Source organism: Gossypium arboreum, chromosome 9 (assembly GCF_025698485.1).
Source record: "Gossypium arboreum isolate Shixiya-1 chromosome 9, ASM2569848v2, whole genome shotgun sequence".
NCBI lineage: Eukaryota > Viridiplantae > Streptophyta > Magnoliopsida > Malvales > Malvaceae > Gossypium > Gossypium arboreum.
This window is the reverse complement of record NC_069078.1, coordinates 25455144-25472098: the sequence shown is the minus strand read 5'-3', so window position 1 is coordinate 25472098 and position 16955 is coordinate 25455144. Positions and strand designations below refer to the sequence as shown.

The following is a 16955-nucleotide window of genomic DNA, read 5'->3' as shown; positions in this document are numbered from 1 at the left end:
CTCTTCTAGAGGAAAACCCATTTACTTACATCTTCGTATATGACCTTTGGATATAAAATCTGGCCGATAGTTTAAGCACCACTCCTTTCTTGCGAGATTGTACTTGTAAGATAGACCTTAGCAAACTTCCCAACACTAGATAGTCCTAATAGACACCCTATTCATTTGTTAGGCCCTGCCAGACTTTACAAAACAAATAGTCCTTGAGAACATTCCAGTTGTCAAGATAGTCCTTAGTGGACATTCCATATAAGATAGTCCTTGGTGGACATTTCACCTAAGATAGTCCTTAGTGGACTTCCCTTTTCTAGCGACCTCTTTGCCGAGATGCACTTAAAAATAGAGTTTAGAGAACAATCTCGCTTTCTCATAACCAATGTTGGTTCGTCCGTTACCTCTAATGGGCTCTTAATGGCAGATACATATTTGCAATTACTCTGAAAGAAAATCTCTTTTTCTACGTACAAGACGCTTTCACATATTCCTCTTGCTTACGCATCTTGGCTGGACGTATTATCAACATACTTGTGAGCGTTCCCATATGTACCATAGTTGTTATAATATCCTATCATCACATGAGTCATATAGTAGTTTTCACGTATATGCCATGACGGGCTTCCCTGTTTACAGTCCTGGCGGACTACATTTCTCCATAAAGGTGAACCTATTCTTAACTGGTTACCCGTGGAATTTCGACTCTACTGAGTCAGTAGACCATTTTCATAGTGTCGCTTCATAGAGCCAGTAGATGATTTCCATGGTGTCACTTCGTTGAGCCAGTAAAACATTTATCCAACTAAACCTCCTCAAGTCCTTTTTGTTAATTTGAACACTTACGTGTTCACCCGTAAGGCCAAGCCATTTTCATATTTTGGTAACTCCATTCCCAGTTCAACTAGCCCTTTCCTCTACTACGCCAATTTTTCCTATCTTCAACTAACCCACCAATACTTCCTTCTGTACTCCACATTTTATAAACATGTATATCATGCATATTACTACGATCAACGCAATTTATCCATACCATATTGTGTTGTATGCCACATTTCAATCAATAAACAACTATACTTGTTTAAGAGAAACATTCTAGCAACTCTCATACTTGTAAAGACCTATGCATACATATATTCTCCATACAGTCCCAAAAAACAACACTTATGCACAACCATAGATGTAGACCAAACTAAGTACAGAACATGCAAACAACACAACAACCAGTAAACAACCAAAGCTGGAGTACAGAAACTCACCTGCTACCCTTCTTCCTTGCCAACTTAGCTTTTTCAATAGCCAGAGTCTTCTCTATCCTGGTTAGCTAAGAATGATAACCAAATATACCGATTAAATCGAAGGAATTCATGCTTTAAAATCCAAAATCCAAAAGCTTATAGAAACCTTTCAAGTTTTACAGAAACCCCCAACCTCTGTTTCTCAATTTCAGACTTCATTAGATATTAGGTGTGACAGAAATTGTACAAACTTTGCTGAGTCAGGGGTTATTGCCTGGATGTTGGACCTATTACTAGTACTCTCATAGATTAACTATACTTGAGAACAAAGAAAACAAACGGTACACTAAGCGAAGTCACTTAGTGGTAAATCCATGAATTAAAACATAATAACATATGCATTAGTAAATTGTCATAAGGTACATAATATAAATGATAAATCAATTCAAGTTATTTATTAACTATTTATCTTGAAATCATTTACAAAATTCAATATATTCAATTCTATTTTAATTTAACATCTATTTATATATATTTATATATATATATATATATCACCTAACCCATCATTCAATTGTTTCTTGGAGTCTGTCGACTCTTTCATAATCATTCGGCCCCCAAGGCTCTTAATTAACTGATTCATTTATAAGTTTGTTCACCTTATCTATCGTAACACACATATAAACAAAATATACTAATTCATCAACATTTCATATTATCTTATATTTTTCTTGTCATCTTGGGTAACCCAACAATAATGGCTTTCACTAACTATATTCACTATTACATCCCAAGTGACTCAACAACGATGGTTTTCCAATACAATATTCTACATCTCGTAGATTTTCACTATTTTTACAATTTTACCATCCCGAGTGGCTCGACAATGATGGTTTTCAATCTAAGGAATGCCAACTAATTTGACGATACTCAAGACCATTATTAGGGTAACACCGAATCAATATACATTGTAACCATATATCATATTTCAATCTCATCATCAATAAATTTCGTACATTGCATACCATTCAACATTTTGTATCATACTCGTTTTTCCCATATTCAACCAGTACATAGTTTCAACAGTCAATACCACTACACAATTCAATTCAATACACATTCTTAATCACATTCACAATCCAATTCATTATAAATATTGTATAAACATCATATAACAACTCAATTTCAAACCATCAATCAATTCATACCACTTTCTATTTTATTCAATTTAGTCATTGTCTTGATATTCAAACTAAACCATAAGAATTCTATTCAGTAATTCAACAATGACTCACCTCAACAATATATGATGTAAAAAAAATGACTATGCAGTAATTAAATGAGTCCCAAATCATAGAATTACAAACTGAAAATTTGAGCTACTCGGTGACGACTTTGGATTTTCCTTTCCCTGTCAATGAATCAGGGTCAACGTTAGCTACAGATTAACATAAAACATATAGTACTTTAAATAATCAATCAATTCCAAATTAATTATCAAATTATACAAGTTTTTTAATTTATTCAATTTAGCCCCTAAAATCGAAACTAACATAACTCCCAATTTAAAGCTTTGAATTGGAATCTGATTTCACTATTTTCCATTAGGGGCCTCTTACTTCTTATTTCTACAGTCAATTTTACATTTTATTCTGTTTATTCCCTAATGGAAGAAATTATCAATTAAGCTTTACAATTTAGTCCTTTTTCATATCTAAGCTTAAAATATATCAATTTAACATCTAAAACTTCAAAAAATCAACAATAGAAACTTCCTAAAACTTTAATAGTTTAACAAATTGGTAATAGGTTAGCTAAATCAAGTTCTCATAAAAACATAAAAATTACAAGAAAATGACTAAATTGCACTAACTAATTTGTTGAATTAAAACCTTGAAGGTTTGTCCATGGGTTTCTTGTTCTTTCTTTCTTAGGCCAGATGGAGAAGATAAAATTATCTCTCCATCCACTTTCAATTTCCTTATATATTAAGTAATATCTCCATCCACTTTCAATTTCCTTATATACTAAGTAATAAAGATTAATTTGATTAATTAGTCATAGTTTATACTTATTACATTAACATTTGCTTAATTAATTAGTTATAAGCATCACTGCCCACTATCACCTATTTTTAATATGGTCTAATTGTTATTTTGGACCTTTGGTTAACTGCAATATAAGTCATCAATTCATTTTCTAATTAAAAATCTATAGTGATTGTACTTTACAATTTAGTCCTTGAATCCTAATTAACCACTAATTCGGCTAAATTACTTATCCAAAATTCAATTCACCTGTATGCTAGCTCCATAAATATTTAATAAAAATATTTACAGGCTCAATTTATGGAAATGAGGTTTTGAAATCGCATTTTCTGACACCACTGACTTTCGGGTTGTTACAATGAAGTATTGTGAATATGTGATATGTTTGTGTTATGTGAATTTATGAAATGGAAGTCTAGTGTATGTGTTTATATGATTCAACGTGATTGTGCAAGGTTACAATTGTGTGTTTTTGTGAATTGTGTGCAAAGTGAAATATGTGTTATAAAGTGATATGTGATATGTCAAATATGTTATATGGAGTGAATATGTGAATGTGTGAAATGATAATATTATGTATATGCTTTTGTGATTTAAATTGAACGAATAAAGTGTTATGTGAATAAATGTATTAGTGAGCTCAAAGGAAATATGTTATGTGATACTGAAATGTCTTTGGAGTGGAGAGGGGTTAGAGGTTCGATGGGAACCCAACTAGTGTTGTTAGGGTTCATAGGGGATTAGGAGTTATTTGGAGTTCTCATTATCAAAGTTCCATTATAGATAGGGAGTTTGTGTTTGGTCTAGATCTTTATAATGTATTGAAATTATTGAACTCTTTTGAGATTCATTAAGGTTTGCAAAAGTGATATGTGAAAGTAAAAATGTTATAGTGATATGTGTGTTTCAGTAATACATGTGAATTAAGTGTTAAATGAAATACACGAATTAAGCGTTTATGTTATGTTTTTATATGAGAAAAGATTTTGATATGTGAATGTAAAAGTTGATTAGTGACAATAAGTGTTAAAGTAAAGAACTATAAACTATAAAGTAATTTAAATGAATTTATGTTTTGGAAATGAATTAAAAGTTTAAAGTATATCAATGAAAGAAATTGTGTGAATAAATATTATTAGAATTAATTAAATTATATATATAAGGTAAGACTGAATTCAATTGAGTACTTACTAAACTATTAACATAGCTTAACGTGCTTGTTTTTAACGTGTAGGTGACAAATAAGTTTCAAAAAGAATTGCGGATTGCTACTTCAGTTTGGATAACATCATTCCTCAAGCTGCAAGTTCAAGCCTTTGGTGTGTGTGTATTGGACTTTAGGTTGACATCTACTTAGGTTTATTAATAAAAGAAATGTGAATTATATGTTAATGATAATGTTTTGTGCTATAAATTACCTCAATTATGATTAAATAATAATATGTCTAAGTACTGAGTTTAGTGATTAAATGTAGCATCTCTTACTCAAATTGGGTGAGGGGTATTACAATAAAGCTCTATAGCAACATTTGATAAAATCTGAATCCAACACCTTACATTTATTCCCCTAAAATGTAAATAATTTGTGATTAATTTTTTTCCTCCAACCTGTAGATGAAGTTCACTTTCTATATTATATTATGGGAAACTCAATCCAAATATGTTTTCATTTGGAACAAAAGGGTCTAATGATAATGGTAGTTGGGCATCCTTCATATGGAATGACGATCTAATCCATGGGTGTCAATTTCAACATGTTTTTTTTCCTTTGTATGAAATATTAGTAATCCCTGAATCCTAACCCTAATTTAATGCACTAAACTTGACACCCACAAGTGTTTTGTTCAAATCTTTTTTTTTTCTTAGCAATTGCAGAGATTTCTAATACCCTAACCCTTACCCTTATTTTCTCAGTTAGATTCTACACCTATTGTTGTCGATTTTATTCAAGTTGGGATTGTTGAATTTGTCAACAAGTTTATCTTATAAATATTGCTAATCCCTCATCCATGGGCAGCTACAAACCTCAAACACATTACCGTGCTAAACTTTAACTCATTTTTATAAACATTTAACTATAAATCATAGGCTTAATGCTCAATTTGGCCCCTAAACTATGATTATTTTTCCACTTTGTACTCAGTTTAGCTCATTTTTTTAATGGTGTTAAAAAAATTGATTGCCACGTGACGCCAATAAAAATGTTTTGATAAACCGCCTATTTTGGAAATTTAGATTATTGTTTTGAATTTTTAGAATTTAGAGTTATTGAAAAATAAAATTTATGACAAATTTTCTAGAATATATATTTTTGAAAAATTAAGTTTTTTATAATTTTTAAAAGTTAAATACTTTTTTAATTTTATAAAATTTTCAATTTTATATAATATTTTGATTTTTAAATTTATATTTACATATTTTTTTATTTTTAAACTTTTTTGAATTATTTATATATTGTATATAATTATTTATATTTTTAAATAATATATTAATATAATATTAAAAAAGAAGAAGAGTGATCTGCAATGAAAGTCAACCAACACTTATTGACGATGGTCAATGCCGATCAATATTCGATCAATGTTTTTATTTTAAATAAATTTAAGTGCTACGTGTTAGAATTTATAAAATAAATCTACAATATAACTTAATAAACCAGGATCTGTCATGTCAAATCATTAAGAATAAATCAAGAACAAAACTAGATGCGGAAGCGTACCTGAATCCATGGATTCCTTGAAACTTTCTGGGACTTGGGGATTTGATCTTCCAAATTAGCACACAAGAAATTTAAAGAATATCTGCTCTCTCTTTCCTAATGATGGGATATTAGAAAAGATATCTTGTGTATAATTTGAGGACCATAACCCTAATATTTATAACATTAGCATATTAGTTCTAATCAAATTCTAATTAGCCCATCATTAATTCGAATTTGATTAGAAGAGTATCTACACATATTTGACTCATACTTTATTTATTTAATAATTAAAAGCCCAATAAAATTCTAACCAAATTAGATCACTTTTAATTTGGGCTAACCTATCATGATAGTAAATAATAACATGTAATTATCCTTATTATATATGTGATGTCCAAATTTTCTAACACTACGTGACATTGTGATTGGTTGGAATGTATAATGTGGTACATTTTTATTGGCATCACGTGACATCATTATAAAAAATGAGCTAATGATAGTTAAAATATGAGTGTAGGACAGAAAAATTTAGCATTAAGGGTAAATCATACATTTGATTTAGTTAATGTAGTTCCAAATGCATTTCCTCCTCCTTTCCTGTTGTAAGTTGAAGACAAAATATAACTTCAATAAAAGTAAACTCCAATTTTCTTGATACGATCCTTTTATTAGGCTCCTAAATAAATTTTGGTTTCGATATACAAGAAAAAGGGGGAATATCTCAAGTGCACTCCCATCGACAACCAGGATGACGTAATTATGAAAATGGCAATTGAAAAGGATATAACCGCTAACTTCGCCACCTCATCGTTTCCCATCTCTTCTCCATGCTACGTCCAAGCAACTTCCGAATTCATCGCCTCTTCGTCCATTTTTTCTATAACTTATCTATCTTCTTTTGCTTTTCTTTTTAAATTGCACCTAAAAGATAATTCAAGCTTCTCAGTGCTTACCGCTATCTTACTTATTTGTTTCCTAATCATTTTGGATGTAATATGAATTATAACTTCAAATTTTTTTTATGTGGTTTAGAGATATAAACACTAGTAATGAAATAGCTAAAATGAGGTCAAAGGTCATTCAAATACTCTTCTGGGGGAGCAATAATTCAAATTGTTGGATGCGTAAAAAAGAGAGTTTCACATTCCAATCATTTGTTGAGATTCAAGGTTGTATTCCAAATACTATTCTCGTCTTTAATATCTGTATTTTAATTTAATTATTTTCAGTTAAATTATATCATTAATTTTGTATTATACATAAAGTTATAGATTTAACTCACGTTTATCAATTGAATTTTCTCAATGACTATATTTTTTATTTTCAAAATTTTAGTCTTAATGCAAGCAATAATCATTAAATCTATTAACTGGATTTTTATGAGTAATATGTGGAAATAACAAACAGGCATAGCATTATATGTGATAATATGTTTGACACATCAAATTTTTAAAAAAAGCAAAACTTAATAAATTTAATAAGACTGAAATTTTCAAATTCTAAAAGTGCATAGACGAAAATGACCAAATTAAAGACGTGTACTAAGCCCACAACTTATGCAACATTCCATGTACAATTTATACTGATATGATATTATTTATATTATATGTCACACCAAAAATAAATTAAAAATATAAAATTTTAAAAAATATCACAAAGTATACTTGTATTATATGCAACATTCCATATACAATTTATGCTGATATGGTATTATTTATATTATATGTCACACTAAAAATAAATTAAAAATATAAAAATATTTATAAAAATTTTAAAAAATATTACGAAGTATACTTGTATTATCATGTAATTACCACATTTAAAAAATTAACCACATTTAAAAATTAACATTTTAATTAATATTTTTATTACAAAAGACACTAATGTAGAACATAAAATACACCACAATTAAAAGGAAGACATTAATCTAGAACATAAAATACAAACAGAAATTAGCGCCAAAATAAATTAAGGAGAATACCCAATAAAATCCATATTATTACGAGTTCTGCGAATGCATATACTTTCAAATTTACTGATAATTTTTTTTTAATAATTGAGAAAGAAAAATAGGATTGTTTGAAATCTAACCTTGATTCTCGTGTTTATTAAACGAAAAGGTTATTGGCTACTGAGCATCCTTTACACAATCGTCAAAAATCAATTTCACGAACCTACAATAAATAAATTGTGAAAATAAAGGAAAATAAAAATAAATAAAACACAGATTTTACGTGAAAATCCTTTCGAGGAAAACCACGGGTAGAGGAGAAGAAAATTCACTATATCGAATTCAAATTATTACAAGAGGAATAGACTATATCTATTTATAGGCTTGTAAAGCCATATACTAGTAAGATTGAAAAACCTTATTCTAATCAATATAAAATAGATAGAGTTTAATAATGTTTAAAAAATCTTATTCTAAAATAAAATAAAAGAAGTATAGTTCTATATGGATTTTTCTTTTATTTTATTTTCCCACTGTATTTTATTTAAATAAGGATTCGGGTCATTTAATTCTAACAATCTCCACCTTAACACGAATTCTCAATGAACAAGTTCTTCATCGCGAACTCTTAACGAACAAGTTCTTCACCTCTTCCATAAAACCCATTAAGGGTTTAACTTCAATAATGAACACCAACCAAGTCTAAGCAATGTTCAAACTTGGTTATAGGAAGTGACTTAGTCATCATATCTGCAGGATTTTCATGAGTACTAATTTTGCTCACAACACTATCATCACGAGCAATAATATCACGAACAAAATGATACCGAATATCAATGTGTTTTGTTCTCTCATGAAACATTTGATCTTTTATAAGGAAGATTACACTCCGACTGTTAAAAAATACTGTACTGATTTGAAGGTCTTCATTTAGATCACTAAAGTGTCCCTTCAACCAAATAGTTTTTTTACAAGCCTCAGTAATCGTCATGTACTCAACTTCAATGGTAGACAAAGCGACTGTAGTTTGCAAAGTGACTTTCCAAATGATTGCACAACATTTGATTGTAAAGATATAACCTGTGAGAGATCTTCTCCTATAAGATCTTCAGCAAAATCAGCATCAACATACCCAATGACTCCATCTCTAGTTCTTCCAAACTGTAAGCAGACATCAATAGAACCTCGTAAGTATCTTAAAATCCACTAAACTGCTTTTCAGTGTTCTTTATCGGGACTTGTCATGTATCTGCTAACTGCATTGACTGTATATGATAAATCTAGATGTGAACAAACCATAGCATACATGAGAGATCCCACTACACTAGAGTATGGAGCATGTAACACGTACTCAATCTCATCATCTGATTGTGGAGACAAAGCCGATGAAAGTCTGAAATGGGCTGCTAAAGGAGTACTAAAAGGCTTAACACTCTGCATATTGAACTTGCAAAGAACTTTCTCAATGTACCCCTTCTGACTTAGGTACAATTTACTTGTTTTTCTATCTCTGAGAATCTCCATACCAAGTATCTTATTTATTGGGCCCAAATCTTTCATCTCAAATTCTTCACTTAGTTAGGCTTTAACCTTTCTTATCTCTCCTTTATCTTTTGCTGCTATCAACATGTCATCAACATAAAGAAGTAGATACACAAAAGAACCATCATTGTTTTTCTTAAAAGTAAACACAACTGTCAAAACTACTTCTTTTGAAATTATGAGAAATCATAAAGGAATCAAACCTCTTGTACCACTGTCTTGGTGTTTCAAACCGTAAAGGGACTTTTTCAGCAAGCAAACATAGTCATCTTTTTCTAAGACTGTAAAACCCTCTGGTTGTTGCATGTAAATGTCCTTCTCAAGTTATCCAAGCAAAAATACAGTTTTTACATCTAACTGCTCAAGCTCCAAATCATGCATGGCCAAAATACTAAGCAAATCTCGAATCGAACTATGATTCACCACTGGGGAGAACACAACTGTGAAGTCCACTTCTAAAATTTGACTGTAACCCTTTGCAACAAGCTTTGTTTTATATCTGGGTTCTTCAACTCCTAGAGTCTCTTCTTTCTTTTTAAACACCTATTTACAAGGAACAGCCTTTTTACCTTTAGGAAGTTTCACAAGATCCCATGTTTTGTTTTTGTGGAGTGATTTCATCTCCTCTTTCATGGCAAACATCTATTTTTCTAAGTCTTCACAGCTAACTGCCTCAGAATATTTAGATGGCTCTCGGTTTGCATCTGTATCTTCAGCCACATTTAAAGCATAAGCAACTAGATCAGCCTCAATATATTTCTTTGGAGGTTTCATTTCTCTTCTAGTTCTGTTTTTGGGGATAGAGTATTGTGGTAAAGAAGTAATTCTATTTTTAATTTTTGTATTGGCTTGAGGAGTCGACTCTGTATTAATCTTATGCTCCACCTGCTTTTGATTTTCTTTATTTAAAGAGTCTTTATGAGATAAGTTAGGTAGCATAGCAATTTCATCAAAAACAACATCTCTACTAATCACAACTATTCTATTTTTAGGACACCATAACTTATACCCTTTTACACCAACTTTATAACCAAGAAAAACACATTTAATGGATCTTGGTTCCAATTTTCCATTATCAACATGAGCATACGCAGGACACCCAAAAATCTTTAAATCAGAATAATTAGCAGGATTACCGGAGCATACCTCTTGTAGAGTCTTTTTCTCAATGGCGATAGATGGAGATTGGTTGATCAAAAAACATGCAGTAGAAGCAACTTTTGCTCAAAATGACTTTGGTAAGTTGGCATTTGACAACATACATCGAACCTTCTCCATGATCATTTGTTCATTCGTTCTTCAACGCCATTTTGCTGTGGAGTATGGCAAACTGTCAAGTTTCTCATGATCCTTTCTAACTTGCACAGTCTATTAAAGTCATTAGAAAAGAACTCTAAACCATTGTCTTTGCGAAGGTATTTTATTTGTTTTCCCGTCTGTTTTTCAATCATAATTTTCCAATATTTAAATGCGAAAAACACATCGCTTTTCCACTTCAGGAAGAACGCCCAAGCTTTTCTGGAAAAATCATCAATTAAAGTTAGCATATAATTAGATCCACCTCTCGAAGGCACTCTAGATGGTCCCCACAGATCAGAATGAATATACTCCAATGTTCCTTTCGTGTTACGGATTCCTCTGGTGAATCAAACTTTCTTTTGTTTCCCAAAAACACAGTGCTCACAGAACTTCAGTTTGCAAATTCCTTGCCCATCAAAAAGTCCTCTTTTGCTCTATTCTGCCATCTCATTCTCACTCATATGCCCTAGGCGCATATGCCAAAGTTTAGTAATATCATCATCTGACAAAAAAGAGGAAACGACAGCTGCATCACCAGTAACAGTAGAACCCTACAAAACATAAAACTTGGTAGTTTTTCTCTACCCTTTCATTACAACAAGAGAACCTTTGGAAATCTTTAAAACCCCACTTTCTGCTGTGTATCTGTACCCTTTTGAATCAAGAGTACTCAATGAAATTAAATTTCTCTTCAATTCTGGAACATGTCGTACGTCACTAAGTGTTTTGACAACTCCATCAAACATCTTAACTTTAATTGTTCCAACACTTATGATTTTACACGAAGCATTATTTCCTATCAAAAAACACCTTTAGACATTGTTTCGTGTATAAAGACGTTGTTTGTGTACAGACGCACCTTCCTCCAAACGATGAGCATAAAGACGTTGTTTCATATGCAACTTGCTTGTTAGAGTTTTTGACATACAAATTTGTTCTAGCCTCTTCCATAATACAGTGGCGGTCTTCTCCTTCATCATATCCTGCAAAATTTCGTTGGACAAATGCAGATGTAATTGTGTTAACGTTTTTCGATCTTTAAGCTTCTACTCTTCATTTGTTAATATCAAAGGCATCTTATTTATCCCTAGTAGGGCATCCTCTTGATCCATCTGCACAAAAACTGCTTGCATCTTAATCTGCCACAACGCAAATATAGTGTTGCAATCCAACAGCGGAATTTCATACTTCAAAGACGCCATTATAGTGAAAATAAAAATAAAAATAAAGATGAACAACCCGGAAGCTCAGATACCAATTTGTGAAAATAAAGTAAAATAAAAATAAAGAAAACACATATTTTACGTGGAAACTCTTTCGGGAAAAAACCAGGGGCATTGGAGAAGAAAATTCACTATGTCGAATTCAACTTATTACAAGAGGAATAGACTATGTCTATTTATAGGCTTGTAAAGCCATATTCTAGTAATATTAAAACACCTTGTTCTAATCAATATAAAATAGATGGAGTTTAATAAGGTTTAAAAAACCTTATTCTAAAATAAAATAAAAGAAGTGTAGTTCTATATGGATTTTACTTTTATTTTATTTTACCACTGTATTTTATTTAAATAAGGATTCGGGTCATTTAATTCTAACATAAATAATCTAGCACCAAAATCAATAACCTTTGCAAATGTTCCAACAATTAAGTGATGAAATTCTTCTACTCATTTTTTTAATTGATAAAATGATTACTTCAGTCTTTTTCGATTTTGAAATTAAGTAAGTTGGTTCCTCAAAAAAAAATTTGAAGCAATTTAATCTTGTTAATATCGAAAGTGAGAAACTAAGGACAATTAATCACAACATTAATGTTTTTGTCAATTATACATAATTTTGATTGGTATAGTAACAAATTTAACTTTCGATGTTTACATATTTTATCACTTTGACCTTAATTCTAAAAAAAATCAACATATTAAGCCTCAACATTTGGATAATTTTGTTAAATTATGACCAAATTGACATAAATGTGAAAACTTTAAAGACTAAATTTATTATTATATCAATCAAAATAAAGTATAATTGATGGAAAGCAGTAATGTTATGAATAATTGTCGTTAGTTGCTCACTTTCTAAATTAATAGGAATTAGATTGCTTTGATTTTTTTGAGAGAGACCATTTTGCTTAATTTCAAAATTTGAGAGGGATTGGAAAAGTATTATTACCTTCAAAATTTAAGTCTTCATATATTATTTTCTATCAAACAAGTTATTCTTGCAATTGACTTGATTGTTGAATATATAGCTATTGTGCTTGTCTATAAATGTTGAAATGGATTAGAATGAGTCTTATGTTTTTATGCAACAAAAGCCAATGGGTATCTAGTATATGTTAAAATATCTCCATGAAATTTCAACATATCATAATTAAAATATTTGTAATCTATGTATCCCTCATCTAATTTAATAATATTTTTAGAAGAAAAAATGTAGGGGCAAAAGTGATAAAGTTGTAAAAGTTAAAAGGTTAAATTTGTGATTATATCCAATTTTTGAATTATATTTATTTGAGAAATTTAATGAAAGGCCCTGATTCGAAAAGTAGAGAAACACGTTTTAAGCAAATAAAAGTAAAAAAAGAAAAAGAAAAAAAAGAAAGCTAAATCAAGTACAAGGACTATCCTTAAATTTAACCTAAAATTAGAGTTGTTTTTAAAAAACATTATTATATTAAAGGGGTGGATCTACTTACACCAGTGTCAAACTTAAGTGGTTTTACACCCTTTCGTAACTTTTAATTTATTAATATTTTAACAATTCATCGTCATATTTCATACTCTATTCGTGTAAATTATGAATGTCAAGTTTGACATAAACTAAAAATTTTAACTTCTCATTTTATGTAAAAAAATTTTAACCGTTAAATATATATTAATATAGACAATATTTTAAACCAATATAATAGAGATATCAAATTGATTCAAAAATTACATGATGAAAAGTAAAATATATTAATAAATTTAACGGTTGAATTGTTAGAATATTAATCATATAAAAATTATAAAAGAATATAAAACTATTTAAATTTTACACACATGTAAGTGGATCTGTCCCATATATAAATATTACTTTTCCTGTTTAACTAAAATTTATATCCCAACCAAAAACCTGTTTAACTAAGGCATCTGTAATTCTATTACTTTTCCTGTAAACACGTTGTGGTTAATCCTTTTTATTTTTTATTTTTAAAATTTTAACTGTTTAAAAGATGTACTTCAATACATCTCATGTTAAAATTGTACATGCATTTTGACATATTTGACAACTTTTTATAGTTTGAATGGTGAAAATTTAAAATATATATTTTACGAGAAAATTTTTAAAATTGTACATTAATTTTAATTTAATATATAATTTTGATATATAAATTTTAATTTGATATAATTTTATATATAAAATTTTGATTGTGATTTAAATGTATATATGAAATATTAATTTTGATTCAATCATATTTATTTAAATACATACATTAATTTATTCTTTTGCTAGAAGTATAATTTTTAGGTATACAATATATAAACATAAAATAATGTTATATTCAAGGCTAAGGTAGAAAACATTTTATGGGGAGCGAAATTAAGTTGTCTATTTTTATGTTAGTAAAAATACAATTTAACTATTTTAATAGCCTATATCTTGATAATTTAAAAAGTTAAATCAAATTTTTATTATTTTTAAAGGTTAATATATAATTTTACTATTACTAATTTTAAATTTTATAAATAAAAAAGTTAAAAAAAGAAATTTGTGTCGGATGCCATACCAACCCTTCTTCGCTATATTAATAATTGTATTAATAATTTATAAAAACTAAATTAAATTAAAAATTATATATAAAATCAAAATTCATTACTAAAAATAATAATCACCAAAAGTCAAAAAGACACATTTTAAAGTAAGTAAGCAATGGTCTGAAAAGATCAAACGTTTACAGAGTCTACAAAGGTCGCAGCAGCCGAAGGAAAATGGTGAGATAAAATGGTACTCCTCCAATTGCAACTGAAGCTGACCCATTTGACTTGGACAGCTCCAGATAAAAATTAGTCAAAATGTCAAATATCCCACGTGTAATGCACTGCTTGATCCAAAACTAATACAGCTGGCATCGAAACCTAGTCCTCACTGACCCCACAAAGCAACAGCCTGGATCCTCTTCACCTTTCCGTGTTGCCCTCCCTTTTTTTATTCTCTTAAAATACAAAACAAACCATCTTTATAATAACCCATCTCACTCTTCCTTCTTTCACATTCACTCAACTCAATACTATTATGGTATCCTTTTCTTAAAAAGCTTTCCTTTGGCTTTTACTCAACTCACACTTCACTCTCAGCCTTCACTTAAATGGAACTTTTCGCTCTAGATTGTGATGTGCTCGATTCTGGGTCTGTTTCGTCACCGTTATCGGATTCTGGAAGTGGCACTTCCCGTCCGGCAAATTTCTCCGATGAAGATGTGATGTTAGCTTCGAGTTGTCCCAAGAAACGAGCGGGACGGAAGAAATTCCGCGGGACTCGGCATCCGGTTTACCGTGGAGTCCGCCGGAAGAACTCGGGGAAGTGGGTTTGTGAAGTGAGGGAGCCTAATAAGAAGTCGAGGATTTGGCTGGGTACTTTTCTCACAGCGGAGATGGCAGCTCGTGCCCATGACGTAGCGGCCATAGCTCTGAGGGGGAGGTCGGCTTGCCTGAACTTCGCGGACTCAGCTTGGAGGCTTCCGGTTCCGGTTTCTACTGATCCCAAGGATATCCAGAAGGCGGCGGCAGAGGCAGCAGAGGCATTTAGACAACCGGCTGAGCAATGGGAGGGGAACTCTGAAGCTAATGCAAAGGGAGATGAAAAAAAAGGGAGTTTGTGTGAGAATGGGTTTTATTTGGACGAGGAGGCGGTTTTTGGAACACAAACTTATCTGGAAAACATGGCGGCAGGGATGATGATGTCACCCCCTCGTTGTGGGTACAATGGGGATGAACTAGAATACGATGCTGCCGATGATTTCATACCACTTTGGAGTTACCGTCAATAATACTAGGCTTGATCAACCTATAGCTAGGGATTCAAGCAAAGCCAATAATACGTGTGCATATAGTTTTTTGCATTTCATCCAAATCCAATAAACACAGGCAGTTGACAGTTAGGAGCTATGTAGCTAATGCAGTTTTCTCTATCGTTTACTCCATTTTCAGAAATGTAGAAGGCAATAATAGCATTCTAAGGGAAATGGAATTTATCAGTTCGCCAGTGACACCTACAACATGTCCCCTCACTGAAATGGTGAAAATAATTACGATGTCTTACGGTAAGTCGACGTTTATAGATGATATCAGTTTGGCACACAGTCATTGCACATCAAGAGGTTTAAATGTATTCCGAGAATAGCTTCAGCAACTGGTCGAAAAGTCACAATTAATTGTTTATAAAGTAATACATGTCAAACAATCGTGAGTATATTATTTGCAAGAAGAAGTGGTACTGAATTTTTTTCCCGCACATTTGGGTAAAGCTTGAATTTTAAAATAGTCATGGTTGGGAGGGTTTTATGAATATCACTTTAATTCAAATACAGTTAGGCTTAATGAAGCATTTATCTTTCGTGAACTTATAAGTGGCGATGAGATTAAAAACAGTGATGAGGTGTGTATTTGAATTCAAATGTAGCTGTAATAGTAAGATGAATTATAATGAAAAGAGAAAATAACCATTAAAGACTTTATTTAGAAGACATAAATACAATAAGAAAAAAAGACTAAATATTTAACAAAATTATATTTTATTTAATATTTACGAAATTAATAAATAGATTAAGTTTTATTAAAATTATATCTATATCCAATAATATTTTTATTACTATTAAATAATTAAAAAACAGTATATAAAAATGTTATAAAATAAAAGCAGAGAATAAAGAACAAAGAGAATGAGAGACCAAAGAGAGAACGTATTTTATTGGTCAATCGAATATTTACAGTACTTTCTCCAAAGTCTATATTTATAGGCATAAGAAGTATAAATGAAACAGAACTCTACTTCCAATAACTATTAGAATTTAAATTATATCAAAACTTATCTAGATATTGATGAACATCCACTTAATAAAATATTCATAACACTCCCCATTGGATATTCATTTGTAGATAATGTGTCTCTTTAAAACCTTACTAAGATAAAAATCCTGCGGGAAA

General features: G+C 30.5%; 1 protein-coding gene across 1 annotated transcript; it reads left to right on the top strand.

The window, feature by feature from the left end:
• The first annotated feature begins 14991 nt into the window (after positions 1–14991).
• LOC108456269 (dehydration-responsive element-binding protein 1A-like) lies at positions 14992–15910 on the top strand. The gene has a single exon (XM_017754865.2). The coding sequence runs from the start codon at positions 15119–15121 to the stop codon at positions 15797–15799; it is 681 nt and encodes a 226-aa protein (XP_017610354.1). The 5' UTR covers positions 14992–15118; the 3' UTR covers positions 15800–15910.
• The last annotated feature ends 1045 nt before the right edge of the window (positions 15911–16955 follow it).

Bases quoted from the DNA above. Each gene is read 5' to 3' on its own strand.
- LOC108456269 (XM_017754865.2), top strand. From the start codon at position 15,119: ATGGAACTTTTCGCTCTAGATTGTGATGTGCTCGATTCTGGGTCTGTT.